We start from the raw sequence: 16,765 nt of genomic DNA on the forward strand, positions 1-16,765 counted from the left end.
CTGGCAGAAAGTTATGAGATTTATGAAATATCTGTTTTATTCTTAAATAAGTGGTCTAGATTTGAAATTAGCCCGATAGATTAATTAATCTATTTCTAGTTGTTGAAAGGCAGATTTTATTTGTTGAAATCTAAAACACAAAGAATGTCCATGCCCTGAAAAGAGTCCAACCTATAATAATTCTGAAACTGCAGAAACCCTTGTTAGATCATGAGCCTTCTAAATGCCTGAATATTCAAACTACTAAATAAAGTATAGAAAAAATTCATTTTGTTGCAAGTATTCTAAATGAACTCCTCATAAGTAAACTGTTTCCATGAATCTTCCTCTCCAATTTTGATGTACTTCAATGCTTTATATTACATGTACTGTTCAGAATCAATGTTCCTTATGGAACTTTAATGCACCTATTCAGTTAGTTTACATACTTAAATTGTGGTCTTGGTTTTTAAATAGATTGGTTGAAATACACAGACCGTACCAAATCCTTTTTTCTGTGGAAATTTAGTTACATGTTCCAAACACATTTTTCTTGCAGAGAAAAAAAAAAGTCATAAGTTCTACTACACAGTTCTAGCTGTACAAGCTTAGAGGTGAATCCAATTTTCTGGAGTAGATGACTGGGTATGTTCTAGGCATCAGTGGGCAAAACTACTGATTTGAGCAAAGATGAGAAAAAGAAAAAGAAAAAATGAGGGACACATGGAGCTGCCAACATCTGGTTAACAGAGCTAGCACCTCAACCACCACTGCAGTTATCAAAAGATGAAAGAAACCATTGCTGGCAATCATTAACACCCTCCCCACCAACTCAGCTCTTTCCTCCATTTAAAGAAGACTGACACCCTGAAAGAGAAAAAGAAACAAAGCAATGAAGGAGGAGGAGGAAAATATGCATCTGTACACCTGAAAATTAACGTTGCTTAAAGGAGAGCTTGATTTCAAAGCTACTCCTGAACCACACCACATGTAAACATTCTACAAGGTATTCTCACTCCAAATTAAGCATGTCCACACTAAGGAAGTTATTCCAGAATAGCTTAATTCCCAGTGTTTGAGGGGGAATAGAAGTGCAAACAGACATGGTAAGGAGAGCAGGAGAGCAGTACAAAAAACTTGCGGGGTGAGTATGGGGCAGTTGCAATGAGTTCCTGAAATACAAGACGATATGAGAGTAGCACAAACAATGCTTGCAGGGGAGAATCCAGGGTGGCATATGCAACAAGACAGACTTACAGAACCAAAGTATGTGACCTTTTTGTTCTTTAAAATATGCCATATATTATCTGTCAGCACACGGTGTCAATTATCTTGTTTTTAGATTGAACATAAGTAAGGGCCTGCTCTAAAAACGTAAGATTTAACTTGCAGGAGTAATCACATTAAAAACAACATAACCACTTGTGGGAGTAAATTTATTCACGTATGTAGCTCTGGATGAGCATGGCCCAAATATGCTCAAATTAAATTTAAAATTCAATATGGCCTTCCTCACACAGCTAAGGGTTTGTCTACAACAGGCAATTAAACAGAAAAGCTTTCCAGAATAGCTCTCCATGTGGTTGCTCTCATTCTGGAACGGTACAGCTTTTTCTGATTTAACTAGCATGGGAAAAGGAACCCCTATTGTGGAGTTGGGCTACCCACAAGTTGAGTAGCTATTGCACTTTAAACACAGTTTTACCTTAATCCAGCTTTCAAGTAAAGACAACCCTTAAAACTCTCATTAAAACCTGTAGGTATTAATTTGGTTCCAGTTAAACCAATGGAAGTTCTGCCATTAACTTCAGTGGGATTGCCCTCAACAGCACTAGTTATACGTTTAAATTTTTGCTTATCCATTCAACTGCTTTGCTGGGTTTTTAAACATGTTAGGTTTGCTGGATTGGAAGCAAAAGACCACCAAAAAAACCCACAATGCAACTAGAATTGAGTAGATCAGCTCTGCAACTTTCACTAGTTTCAGTTAGCAAATATAAATTCTTACCAGTATATCAACATTGTTTTGCTTTGAGTTTTTAGTGCAATAAAAACTTAAAAGCAAACTGAAAATGACTGCATTAATTTAATGCAAAAAGATTGTATTCTTGTCCCAATAAGTTATGCAAAATTAACCAGAAGGTAACATGAAAAGTTTGTATATGAGGTAAGTAGGCAGATCTGCAAAAGCAGAACTCACAGAGCAATTAAGATCCAGTAGTGTGGAGAAGGGTGACAAATATACCCAATTCTAGCAGCAGAAGGAACCCCCCCCCATATATCCAGTCACATTCTATTTCCTGTTTAATTAGTCAAATATCAGATGTTAAAATACGCATTTTAAAATACTGTACACATTACTAAAATTATCTTAGTTGGCACTGACTCACTAAAACGCATTAGACACGTTTTACTGTTCATTGACCTAAATAATTTTTATATTTTTTTATATTCCCCTTAACCAATAAATGAGAAACTAATTAAAAATAAGGTGCAATAAGAACATCTATTTGAATAGGATACAATTACTTCAGGGCTTGTGTCTTTTCAATCAGTCAGTGTCCCTGCAGGGTTTAGAGCGGCAGAGGGGAAGTGGCCTGTGGTTAAACAGAGGAAATACCAAGGAATTTTAATAGAGCAAATAGTCTCTTTACTTCCTACAGAGTAGCACTTCAAAGGCAGCTCTGCCCCAGAGCAGACAATGTGTTACAGGGGCCATCAGTCATTTAATAGCATGTCAAGTCTATTCAAAACTTACATGCAACCCAAGATAAATACTACACAACCAAGACAATGGGTGGCATCCTGCCTCACTACTCTTCAAAACTCCCACTCAAGTCAATGGACTTTTTTTACAAGTGAGAATTGTCTTACAGAATCAGATTTAGGATCTAAAAACTGCTCAGACAAATTAGATCCCTGGAAAAGGAAAATATAATGGAAAGACCAGTTATGTTTATTTAGCAAATAAAGCTCTTAAATCTGTTGCATGGGAGTAAAAACCAAAAAAAGGTCTTTGCAGTAACTTGAAAGGTAATAGTTCAGATGATGTATTAAAGGATAGCATCTCATGACCTTTATATTATGCAGATCCAGATATATTCAAATGTAATATATACACAGACATTCCTCATAGAAAAAGGAATCCATTCAGTACATCCACTACATTCCTGTGCCTGTCAAAGTAAGCAAAATTAATCAAATATTATGACTCATAACAGCAGTGAAAGTTTCCTTGATTAAGTAGCTGCTGCATAAACTTGACAGAAACACCCATCTTTGTTGTTTAAAATCTGTGGAGCACACTATTTTGTCTCGTGGAACATAATACAAAACAGAAGGTCTGCAGTCAAAAATATGTTGCTGCTAGACTTGAGCAGCACTGTGAGCCTCGAGACCAAAGAATTCAAGCCAACACAAAGAGAGTTGAATAGGTTTTTAAATTTTAACATGCTCCTAGGAATATATGTTCTTTATCTGCTCTCTCTCCCTCCCCGTATTTCTTCAGGAGTTTCTGCTTTCTGCTCAACAATACTACATCCTACCATCCCCGGGTTGTGGCTTGTGCAGGAACATTTGCAAAGCTTTATTATCTAAAACCAAGAAAATCCTTACTGACAGGCGAACAAAAAGGAAAGGTAACGAAAATCAGCCTTGCCCCGGGGAACGCTGCGCGCCGACTGCAGCGCGAGCCGGTCAGACCCCGGAGGAAAAAGGAAACCTGCGGGCTAGGGCTGGCGACTGTAACTAAACCGCATCCCACGAGCAGGGAGGCTTCCCTAGCACTGCGACTGGGGCACCAGGAACGCGACAGGTAAACCAAGGGACAGGAACAAAAGGTAAAGACCAACGACAGAAAGTTTATCGCCTTCCACCCTCTTCCCCGCAACTGTTTCCTACATCGCCCCGCTGAGACAGCCACAGCCGCCTCGGCCACTCACCCGCCCCGCGCAGGTATCGCCCGCGGGCACCCTCCTGCTGCCAGCTCCTACGCCGAGCAGGAGGCCGCCGAGACAGGCGAGGAGAGGGAAGAGCAGAGAGCCGAGCTGCAGCCCCGGAGCCATGGTGCGGCGGCGGCGGCGGCGCCCGGAGACTGGCTCCTGCAGCCCGAGCCGGGGGGCCCGGGGGCGGGGGCGGGCATGCGCTGCAGCGCGGCGCCGCCGTGAGGGGCGGGGGGCTTCCCCGGGTGCGGGGACCTCGCCCGCCCTCCCTGCACTTGCCGCCTGGGAAGTCCCGCCTGCCCTGCCCCGGCCACGGCCACCTCTTCCCAAGAGAGGTTTTGCTCCGGTATTTGGCCCTATCCCCACCGGTGGCTGGCCCCCCCGCTGTCCCAGTGAGAGCTGGGAGTCGCTTGTCCACGCCTGAGTGTTGGAAAACACGCCGAAGTGTCTTTCCCCGAAAAGCAGAGAGCATCAGACACTGAGAAAGATAACCTGTCCTCGCGGTAGGTTACCTGGCAGGGGAAGCACCATGTATCTGGGTCACTGAAGGCAGTGTTCCTAAGTGGTCCCAGGGATAACTGTTCTTCCCGTGTGGTTTAGGACCCGCTGAGGTGTGGAGGTTTAAGGCCCACTTTATGGAAATAGGAGGCTCCTTCCTAGCTTGCTCCTGCCACCATATGGCTGAGGGCAGGTGAAACTTAGGGGCACTCAAACCCCAAGCTGGCTTGGGCCAGCACATAGGATCATGAATGACACGTGCCCCCCATGGCTGGGGTGCATGGCGGTGGCAGTGCAGTGGTGGGAACATGGCAGCAGTAAGCTGGGAGCAGTGCTGCTGGCAGTGGGGGGAGGCAGCAAGTGCCAACCAGGGGTTGGCAACCACCCCCAGACAGTGTCAGCAGCATCCAACAGTGATCCCTGACTGCCCACAGACCCCACCAGTAGTGTCAGCAGTGTCTTTTCATAGGGGATGAACCACCATGCTCAGGAGGTTCATGTGTACCGGCGTGCACCCCTACGTATCACCAGTGCATAGGATGCCTGCCAAAAGACTTTAGAAATATCTGAAGCCCCTGGTGGGGGTGGAAGATGTTTGCTAGTTGTAGGGCCACATATAGTTCTGGACTGACTCAAGGATTTGGACTTGATTTGACTGATTCAGCTTGGAACACAAAAAATTTCTTTAAAAAAAAAAAAAGTGGGGGAAGTCACTGATGGTTTGCAGCAGAGGTGGTGCACTGGATAGAAATCACATCTGTGGATGCTGGTAACCATCTATTGTATTGGAATCCCTTGTATCCACTTCTGTGTTGCACATTTTAACTACAAATGCCACAGCTGGCAAAGCAAATAAAACTCTGGCTTGCATCTACTGATGCATCTCAAGCAAGACCCAAGAAGTCATCCTCCCGCTGTACTTAGCCTTGATGAGGCTGCAGCTGGATTACTGCATCCAGTTCTGGGCTCTGCAATTTAGAAAGGACATGGAGAAGCTTGAGAGAGTCCAGAGGAGAGCCATGCACATGATCAGAGGGCAAGAGAACAGGCCTTATGAGGAGAGGCTGAGAGGCATGGGACTATTCAGCCTGGAGAAGCGAAGGCTCAGGGGGGACTTGTTGGCAGCCTATAAGTACATAGGAGTGTGCGTCAGGATCTAGGAGAACATCTGTTCACCAGAGCACCCTAAGGGAAGACAAGGTCCCAATGGTCACAAACTGCTGGAGAACTGTTTTAGGCTGGACATAAGGAAAAACTTCTTTACCGTCTGAGTCTCCAGAGTGGAATGGACTCCCCCTAGAAGTAATGGAAGCACCTACTCAGGATATGTTCAAAAAATGCCTGGATACTGACCTAAAGAAAATGTTCAAGAAATGCCTGGATGCTCATCTGACTCCCACTAACTTCCTGCCCTTGGGCAGAGAGCTGGCCCAATGATCTTGCAAGGTCCCTTCCAGCCCTAACATCTATGAAATCTATTAAATCATTTTTTTTAAATTAGTTTCCAATAAACCAATGAAGTACAACCAGCCTCCTGTTTCCTATAATATGGTCATGTCCATTAACACATGTTTTTGGGGCAGAAGTGACGCACACAATGAACCAATTGGAGACTGTTGCTCTTAAGACACTATAGTTGTATGTCCTAGACATGACACACTCATTAAAATTCTCTAAACAAAATATAAGTGCACTGGGTAAAATATGTGCAAAGCAAAGATATAGAACACACCTACACCAGTGTAACTGACCTTTCTACAGATGTAAATAAGAGTAGACACACAACATACAGCCCTGTACCAAATGAAGTTACTCCCATGCTGAGTAGAATTACTCTGGGAAAATCAGGAAGGAAACGATACTGTTAAAAGTTACGCTGCTGTACATGGCACATGTCTGCAGCTTATCTCAGTTAGCATATGACTGTGTACTTTATGCAGTTACACCAACATAACTTCATGTTTGCTCCAGATCGCAATATAAATAATCACTATCCCAAACTTACATAAGTTACACCAATGAAAACATGCTGGGTATCCTGGTTCTAAAAGACACAGGAAGTTGTGCTGTATGTCATATGACATTTAGTCCTAAGTGCAATTCACTTCACTCTGACTCTGGATAATTTTACCTTCTGTTACTGTTGTTAGCCCTGACCAAAAAAATTTTTTAAAAAATCTATAATTCAGCCAGGCCCTCAAAAAACACCACAACTCAATCTTATCAGAATAGTAATGTAGTGGAGCAAGTCTTAGCAAACACAACAAAAAACTGATCAATATGAAAGAAAATATGGGGAGCTCCTCCATCAATACATCTATAAATAAAATTTCACTATAAATAACCTAGAGTTACCCCTATCAGAAGATGTGGTATCCCTTGATATTATGTAGGAGTAGGGTCACTTTAGTGCTGAAAACTAAAGAAAAACATGTTAATGTATATTTTTGTGTTAAATGCAAAAAAAAAATTATAAATAAATTATGAACAGAAGGTAGAGAGTTTCTCATTTATTTGATCTTTTTACAATCTTCTTTCTTACATTATTTTCCTCTTACATATTCAATACAATTTTTGTACTCAAAATATTCTTTTCCACATAGCTCTACATATTGGAATAGATCAAAGTATATGGACTATCTTGTGGTTCTTTCATAGTTAGAAAAAAAGATTAGCTCTAGCTAATTAGCTGCTCAATTCTAGCATGTCTTTCTAGACCCAGGTTTCTCAACCTTTTTTTAGACTTAAGGCACCCTTGGAAAATGGCAGCTCTTGGCTTTCACTCATTTTTGAGTGCTGAAAAATGATTGAGCAATATTTTTGCTGCAAATGACTCAAACGATTGGTTCCCTGGGGACAAATAGCAGCAGTGCACCTTGTGCCACAGCTACTCGTCCCCGGGGAATGCCTGTGCTATGAGTGCTTTGGCACACAGCAAGTTAACCCAGGGACAGTAGAGGAGGCTGGGGCCAGCATTACCTGGGGTCCTGTGGGCCCCTTGGGGCTGCAGCCACAGGGATCCTGCTGGGCAGAGCCTGGCCAGCAACCAAAGTGCAGCTCCAGGTGCCCTAGCACTGCTTTTCAGGAGCACACACAGCCTGAGCATGTGCTGCTCTGTTTTTTTGTTCCAGGGGTCAAAAAACCCATGGAACAAAAAAACTGAGCCACACACACGGGCTGCATGCCCTTGCAGCACAGTGAATACCAGATTGTGTGGTATGTGGTGCTGCATATGCGTTTGCAGCACTGCATACCACATGGCCGGCCTCTTCTAGACATGCCCAGAGGGCTCATCTACATAGGCATGTCTACACAAGATGCTTAATGCCTATTGGACTAATTTTACTGCACATTAGCACATCATACAAAAAGCATCCAGGACAGTGCTATCTTACAGTGGAGTAATTTACTATGCTGAAACACACGTGTAGATGCTGACCATGGGTATAAAAGGAGCCCAGTCAGCCTAGCCAGCCAGGGGCCTGCTCCACCCTAGCTCAAATTGTTACTGTCTTGGGTGCATGTATAGACATTGTGCCCAGGAGCAGTTTATTCCAGCTCAAACTGCTCCAGAGTTTATTGCTTTGCATTAATTGCGTATCTAGATGCACCCAGAAATACAACAGCAGGTCAGAATGTTTTTGATATTATAGATTCCTATTTGAAATCTCTGGGTTTATCTTATAAATCATGTTTATTTGTTTACACACATAGTAGTATTAATAATCCACAGCACCTGAAAAGGATCTCATGGAATCCCAGATTAAGAATCACTGTTCTGTCTGCATGTCTGCTTCTGTTTGTAGACTCCAAGAAAAGAGAGAGTTACCTTAACTTTCCATAGCAAATTACCTCTATAAATTATGTGCATTATAGTAGGGCCTCCTGACATTAACACCACAGTATAAATAATTTTACAATGAGCCAAACAGAATGTGTATGTAGCACTGCCTTCTAACAGGCAGAATAAAATTGCTCAAGTGTATGTTATATTCCCTGTGTTGCAAGTAGCTGATGCGAAAATCGCGGTTCGTTTCTTTTGGAGGCTCGCGAATAATAATTTCTTAGGCACACACTATTAGCAAAACAAAAGGTGTATTTGCAAATAGGGTCAGAGCAGAGACAGAGAATCTCAGATTACTCTGCCCCCGAGGAAACCAGCAGTCGGCTCTAATATACTCTCCCTCCTGGGCACGTGTGCCGAAACAGGAACTCTTACAACTTATTTCCGGTTCATACAAACATATATGTAAATACGTCACTTCATACGTCGCATGTGCATTATAATTAACTACTTAAGTATGCGGGGCGGATAGGCATATATGCATCAGCTAATTACGCACGCTCAGAAAAGCCCCTAGGTCACCAAAAGTTGAAATCCTTCTCTCTTTCAAGGACACAGTCAATTGAATTACAGCTTCTGTAATCTACATGAGAAAAGCAGAGGGAGGCTGAAGGTATGTGTGATTTAGTATAGGAAAAAGATAGTAAATTGCCCAAGAGAGAAAGGGAGTGATACTTTAGCACAAAGGGTCCTTAGTAGTGTTTCTGCTTATCAGGTACGAGATGCAAACTGTGCAGTTCTAACAACACTCTATTCATTATGCATTCCTAATAATATTTCTAACATAGCTAACAAAAACTCCTTTGGCTCAAGGAGTAAGATGTGGGCTTTGGCATAGAATTATCTGTAAACTTCCAAGTAACTATGACATACAGCATGTATTAGTAATAACTGAGTGAGTCTTCATGACAATGCATACGTTTACTGAAAATACAAGCGTCTTCAAGATGTTATGTCTATACATTCTTGCCTGATTCATCCATCATGGATTTAGTGTATCACTAAACAACCTCTTAGGGGGACTAAACTATATTTAGGGTCTAAGTCAAATCAGTTCATCTTTCAGTTCTTCCCTTTAAACTATATAGGCTATGTATATAGCATACACACTTTTCTAGCAGTTAATTTCCAAACTATGATTATTTGCAGTTATAGTACTTTCCACATGAAAACACTCTACTGTTACTTCAGATCTCTTACTACTTTCATATATTTCTTATTTTCATGTGCAGATTTGTTTTTCAAGTCCCCAATTTGTCTTTGAGCCCACAGTTAGGGCCTACTTTACACTCTTTTTGACTATGTAGAGTTGGATATATTGCCCTCTAGTGCTCATCAGCAAGGGGAAGCAGAGGCCCTTTTTTCATGCCAGTTCAGCATGTTTGCTCACCCATGCTCTCAAACTTGGGAGCAAAAGAACAAACACAGATTCAAACATAACAACACATTAATTGTTAAGAGACTGGCAAATTAAACCCAAACCATTTTCACAGCCCTGTTACAGCGAGGACTGTCAACTGCTGTACATTGGTATAGGACTGTAGACTTCTTAGAAGCTCTACCAATTTATATGTGCTTAGGAACTAGCCTGACATCTAACTGTATGATGTTCTGGGAGTTTTGAATAGATCTTTAAGGTGTGTTTGAAGGGCAGAAGAGAAGTTGTGAGGGGTAAGACTGAAAGGGAGAACAGGTAGTGCATAGTTTTAGGCCCTGTTCCTTCTATAGCTGAAACTGTAATTTTATAACTGGTTAGGGTCTTAGTTTGTGTCCCCAAGGCAACTTTTCTGGATCTGCAGCTGAGTTTTTACATGTACACTTAGCACCTATTGACTGGAGTCTGAATGGGCGTGTGGTATTCTGAAAACCTTCCTTTCACTAAAGATTGCTGTGTATTTGGATTATGCTGCTTGATAGCATAGAGAGAAAACACGGTGAAAATGGTAACAGCACTCTGAAGTATTGCATGAAAAGGAGACAGGCAAATGAAGAATTTTCTCTACATTTACTTTATCCATGAGAAGATTAATCCATGAGAAGAACTGTTGGTCCAATCCAAGTTAAATCCACTAGGTGGATAATTTTGTAATATTCTAAAATGACCCTGACTGTTGAAAACCCCTTCCAATGATAAACACTGGCTAGCCTGACAAGGTTCACAATGTATTGGAATATTAAAGAATTCAGGCTTGTAGAAGAAAAGACAAGAAAGATCCCCATTTCCTCCACAAAACTGGGAAATAGTGTTTCTATGGTAAGTGGGATTCTTAAAGACTCTCCTTAGTTATATTGGGACATCCAGTGAGGCTCAGCAGTGTCCATTTTCCCAATACACTCTGAGTTCTGTGACTATTATTATAGCTCATGCTATGTTACGATCTAATAAGGGTACATTGTGCCACCGTTTTCATCACACTAATACCAGGGGAAAAGGCAAAGAAAATTAGATGCCCATCCATCTTCCTGTGCTTGTGCTACTTGACTTGTAATTATTTTCCAATTTTCTTTATTTGAGTTATTTAGTAAGAACAGCAGCTATAATCTCCTGCATTTTAGGATGTGACCATGTTTCTATGAGGTTCAGATTCTTTCTTCAAGCATAGCGTTTTACACCTCTCATCACATTGCCTGGAAGTAACTAAGAGACCAGAAAGCCATCTGTCTGCTCTTCTATCAGACTATAAGGAGATAATATGTATTTGTAGTACTGTCTTCTCTAATATGCAACACACAGTTCAGAAACAGTGGCAAGACTAGAAAAGGAAAGACATATACATAACTTGTCTAAAGGTTAACAATACTGTTTGACCATGGTCAACTATTCTAAATGGCAATGCTATTGAATAGATTTTCAGTGATCTATGAAACAATCTGACTTTAGGCCACTGGGAACCCATATTACTATTCACCATTACATAATTACCGAGAATCTCCCATCTTCCTATTTGAAGAAGCTGAACATGATATGATATGAAACAGAAGAAGACCATGCATTATTATCCTGATGCATCAGTACATTCTTTGATCTCCACTGGAGATCAAAGAAAGATACAAATCAGAATGATCACTCATATAGGCCAGGTGGCATAATACTGAAAAGGGCAGCAACAGTTACAGTGCTGGAATCCGGCAAGCAGATGTGGCTGTCCAGCTTAAAACAATTTCCTTGTAACGCTGTCCAGCCAGAATCAGTTCACTTGTAAACAAGTAAATCAGTTTACCTGTAACACCAAGTCCCCTAATACAGTCCACTAGTAAAAGGGTCATTCAGCAAATCTGACCTGCTTTGCCATACCTTCATCTCAGCCTGTTATAAAAGGGGATGTCTGGGATAAAATGGTCACAATACTGACAAATATCTAAAATTAATTCTCTGACTGACTTCATGAATATTTCATTGTTTTATTAATTATTTGAATGTCCTGCTTTGGAATCCATTATGGGGAAATGGGGGGAATGAAATGGCAGCAGTTAAATGATGATCACAGGGTCTCTAAAATGCTGCTAGCTAGCAACATGGCTCTGTGTGTGGCTGTTTGGACTCTGTTTTTATTTTGTTATAAGTCTGCTGTTTTGAAATAGCAGAGAACACATTTGACTTGGAGAACATCCAAAAGTCATGGATATCAGCATCATGGATTCTACAGCTGGTTTTGCTTGCTGTTCTATCCCCTTGCTTTACATAAAAAACCCTTCTTTGCTTTGCTAGCAGCTGTTCCCAGATGGAAGACACATAGGAAACTTGGCAATTCTGACAGAAACGGGAAAACCGAGGACACTGGAAAAGTAAAAAGTTTTGCTTTATGTTCAGTAATTTCCTATCAAATCTTTATATCACTCAGCAAAAAATTCTTCCTAAGATTTAGCAGATATACACTCCATCCAACACTCACATTTGTGGCACTAATAGCAAAGAATACCATAAAACCCTTCCCAAAGAGAATTCAATTATCTTGACTGTAAAAGTAATTTTGAAAATGACTGAAATATAGTCAGATGCACATAGTATTTCCAAACGCTGTAACATCATCCACTTGAGTCAATGAAAGCAAAGGCATTCTGTTATCAGTGTTCCAGCATGTCACGCCTTTATTACAAATGATGCTGGACTGACATGTTTGACAGTGAAACAAACTAATTTGGATTAAATATACATTGTACCAAGCTGTTATAAAAAACCTGAGAACAAACTTAGAAGGTGATAATAGGTAAATTAAATTTAAGGAGCCTGGGTGAATTTGAATAATGAGAAGATGATGGTATAGAAGAGAAAAAAAAAAATCAGGTGTCCTAACCTGTGACTTAATCATGATGGCCATTAATGAGTAGCTCATACAATTAATGGTAGCCTGGGGTGGCTTCCCCCAGTGTCAACACAAAGCAATCAAGCAAAGGACACAAAGTTGCCAAATGCTGTTTGATGATGACCAAAAGTTTTTCTACCAGGTGCTGTTTGCTACTTAAAAGAGAGCACACAAAGGAATACCCCCAGCAACATATGACCTCTGCAGCTTCTGGAGTAGCAGTGGACAAAGGCAGTCCAGCACAACAAAACAGCCTACTGGGTTAAGAATGAAGCAGCCAAACAGATTAATCTTCCTGCCACAGAGAAGTAATATGGGAGGATGTTTCTGAGGTGGTAGTAAAATTGGCATGCCCTTCAGGCAGATAAAACATAAGGACTGATAGAAGCATCTGAGGTGCATGTATCACATGCTGGTATCAAAGGCTGCCTATATACTTGCTTATTTGCATTTTAATTAGAATGCTTTAGTATCACCTCATTGTCACATCTATGAGGCCACCATGCATTTTTGAATGAACGCTGGGAGTGCTTTAGCTAAACCTTCTCAAATGAGGTTTCACTAAAGCATCCTGTGGCCATTTCTAACTGTGTGGGGGCTTAATAGATGTAATAATGAGGTGTTTTAATTACAGCAGCTCTCCAGAAACTGCTTTAATTAAAATGCCCTCCCCTCACCCTCAACCATGTATACATGCAGCCAAATTGACATTATTTTATGGAAGAAAACAAGTGGTATCCAAATTTATGATGGAAAGGATCACATTTATGAAGCAAAAATCCTCAGATGTAAGCAAACCAAAAGATTTTGGACCCATAACATGCTTACCAACTACCAGCATAATCTTCACTGCCCTCTTAATCAAGAAAGATACTGGAAGCAGTGATCAAAAGAATATAAGAAATTGACCCTCATAGACAGTGTAATTGCAAACTAAATAAGTAGAAAATGAAGACACCTCTGTTGCCTTCCTTAGTCACTCATAACTCCAAGATGGAAAAGCCCAGGTACACAAACCAACCTGAAGTCATGAATTGAACCAAAAATTCAATAACTGGACACAGAGCACTGGAACTGAAGCAACTTCTAAAAGTTAAATAGTGAGATGCAAGGACCAGTGGTGAAGGAGTTCTTTTAATTAGTGGTCATTACAATAAATTCCAAATTTATACTAATTACTAAATAATTACATTTAAAAAATGTGCCAATAAAGTCCTGAGTTATATCTGTCTGTTCAGCCAGCAACAATTGGTTTATAACAAAAAACTGACTAACATCATCAGCTCTTGATATAAATACAGACTAGACCAGTGCTGGAAGGTGACAAAATCAACATTTATTAAAATAGGATGATTATCACATTTCATACCATGTCATGCAACCAAGCAGACATCTTGGTTGTAGTCAAGAAGACCAGAACTGCACAAGTCATTGAAGTTTCCCTCCTACTAGAACAGTGGTTCTCAACCTTTTTTAGACTTGAGATACCCTAGATAGACTAGAGCAAGAGTGAGCAATTATTTGGTCCTGAGAGCCACATAGGGAGTTTTGATGAACTGTTGCGGGCCAGGTCAGCACCCACCCATTGCCTCTGGCTCCAACCACTGGACAGGAGACACCCAGCTGAAGCTTCCCACCCACCTGGCCGGTGCGGCAGCAAGTACAGCTGGAGGGGAGAGGAGCAGAACAGCCCTGCAGGTCCTGGCCCAGCAAGCACACAGCCTCTGGCCGGAGCAGCAGCAAGTGCAGCTGGAGGGGAGAAGAGCAGAACAGCCCTGCAGGTCCTGGCCCAGCAAGCACACAGCCTCTGGTTCCCAGTACAATCCCACTGATGAATAAATTAGTTTACTCCAGCCTAATACATGTGAAGCTGAGATTTTTACTGTGCAGCTAATTAGTCAACTACTCAGTAAATGTCTCATGTAGACTCACCCTGTATCACCAGTTTTGCTCTTTGATTTCTCTGGTGACACTTCTAATGTGTTTTCAAGCTACCGTGAGAAAAATGTGGTGGTGATAGTGAAAATAACTACACTGAGATAATGATAAAAGAATATTATATGAGCTACCAAACAAGCATCATATGAAGATGACTTCTGATTATTACTGAAGTAGGAAAGATTTATGTATGATCTAAGAGTGAAAGTTCTGTTTATGATCTAAGAGTGAGTCTTCGCATACCATAAAGTTTGAAGGCCCAAGTTGCTCCCCTTACGATATACAACCCAAACTAGTTCCGTTTGTTCACTAAAGTCAGCTAGCTGAGGCTGGAAGTCTTCCACAGCCCTACAACTTCATCCTTTCTGAAGCCTGTCTCTCATAATATTCTTAGTGCAACCTGCACAGAGGATGCTACTATTTTTGTAAATGAAATGTTTCCACTTTTTGTTCAAAACAATATGTAAATATAAACATTGACCTAAATTTTAAAGTAGGAGAGAAAATTAAACTGAATGGCCCGAAATGAAATTAAATGAATCATTTGGGGTCAAACAGTGCAAAGGATGCATGTGTTAAGTAATATAACCTAGAGATACTCTTCACCAGCAAAGTCTTAACTCTGATACGCTACAATGGCTCTAGCACATTTTCTTACTGCCTGAATGCTCAGATGTAGCTAAGGGCAGTTAACACATGTGCAACAAGGTCTTCAGTACTGTTAAAACTCTACTTTATGATTTGTGATCCTGGAATAGGATTTCACAAAAGCAGCTATCCACTGCCAACTACATTCTAATGGAAAAGGTGATACCCTATTAAAATGTACCATATCTTTTTTTCTTTCATTACCTTTTAAAATGAGTTGAAGCAATTAGCAATGAGGTTACTGATTAAGGTATACCATAACAATGAATAAGATATCAGACCAACTTAGAAGTCAAGTGTATTTTACCACTGGTCCCTTTGAATATAGTCACTGGTCAAATGTTTCGCAAATATTTTAATCACATTGAACTAAAAAAGCCATACTGAAATATAAGAGCATGGCTTTACATTTGTAAATATTTTATATTCACTAAATGCTTTTATATACAAGACAGAAATTGCTGATAAATGTGCGCATTCAAACACTGTAAATATGATAAAACTATTAATGATAAAGGGAATGACTGGAGCCACTGAGTCCTTCTGTATGGCAAACATTTGAGCTGCCAACATTGCATTTGCTATCAAAGGGGAATTGTATTAGCACATGTATTAGCAGAATTAATCCTTGTTTGATTAAAGCAGACAGTTCTAAAAATCATATACCCCATTTTCTCAAACTGCACATTGATTCTCAACATTTTTAGACTAAAGGCACCCCACATTAAACTCAAAACACCTCTCAGAAAATGCCAGCTCTTAGATTTCATTCGTCTTTGACTATAGAAGAATAATGGAGCAATTCTTCTCATGCAAAAGAATCAGAAATATCACAGCAGGTTAGAATGGTTCTAACACTATGGCTTTCTATTTGAAATGTCTGGGCTTGTCTTGGTAATCATGAGGTATTTCACCTAACACTGTTAACATTGTGCTGCACCCCATGACACCCTTGGAAGTCTCTCAAGTCACCCCAGAATGCTGTGGCTCCCTGGTCAAGAATCTACTAATATTCGCTTCTCGGCCTCTTGAAGGCTCAGATCAAGTGTAAACTATTGGCGCTGGTCCCAGCCCTGTGAGCACCTACTCAGTTAACTGGTAGGTAGGTTGTAGCTGTGTTGGTCTAAGGACATAGGCAGAAAAGGTTCTTTGGGGGCACATTTCTCACAAGAAAACCACTCTCTCCCCAGCCTCTCAGTCCTGATCCTCAAAGGAAACTTACAAAACACTTCCCAGAGATAAGCCTATGAACTTCACACGTCATCAACCTCGTGGATACTAAAAATCATGGACTAAATATATACATTGGATTTATGACACATTATAACCTGGCTGACATCCAACTCTCCAGGTACCACTTCACTATTTAACTGGTACATTGATCCCCCTTCTCCCACCCACCCAGCCAGCCTCTCTCTCACCCACTGACTACTTATTTTACATTTTCACTGACTGCCTACAGTTAGTGTCCTGCATACAGACCAGACCAGCCTCTGGCTTCTTTACGTTTCATTCCATCCAGGAAGAGCACACACCAACTGTAGAAACTTCCTCAGCCTGACAAAGGGTTTTTGAAGAACCCAAAGAACCATGTTTACTCAGTTAACCTACCT

The 16,765-nt window shown here is 40.9% G+C and overlaps 1 protein-coding gene across 4 annotated transcripts in view; it reads right to left on the reverse strand.

Annotated features, from left to right (window-relative positions):
- IL17RD (interleukin 17 receptor D) overlaps nt 1–4,132 on the reverse strand; it is an 81,967-nt gene extending 77,835 nt beyond the window's left edge. For 3 of the 4 annotated variants that reach the window (XM_090021335.1, XM_090021333.1, XM_090021331.1), the window contains exon 1: nt 3,921–4,130. In XM_090021335.1, coding sequence (XP_089877461.1) covers nt 3,921–4,043 — 123 coding nt within the window. In that variant the 5' untranslated portion in view covers nt 4,044–4,130. Of the gene's footprint in view, nt 1–3,920 lie in introns of all 4 variants that reach the window. The other variant, XM_090021332.1, reaches the window with a different exon arrangement.
- Nucleotides 4,133–16,765: the final 12,633 nt, after the last annotated feature.

The sequence above is a fragment of the Crocodylus siamensis genome, chromosome 11, assembly GCF_052110815.1.
Source record: "Crocodylus siamensis isolate JL-2025a chromosome 11, ASM5211081v1, whole genome shotgun sequence".
Lineage (NCBI taxonomy): Eukaryota > Metazoa > Chordata > Crocodylia > Crocodylidae > Crocodylus > Crocodylus siamensis.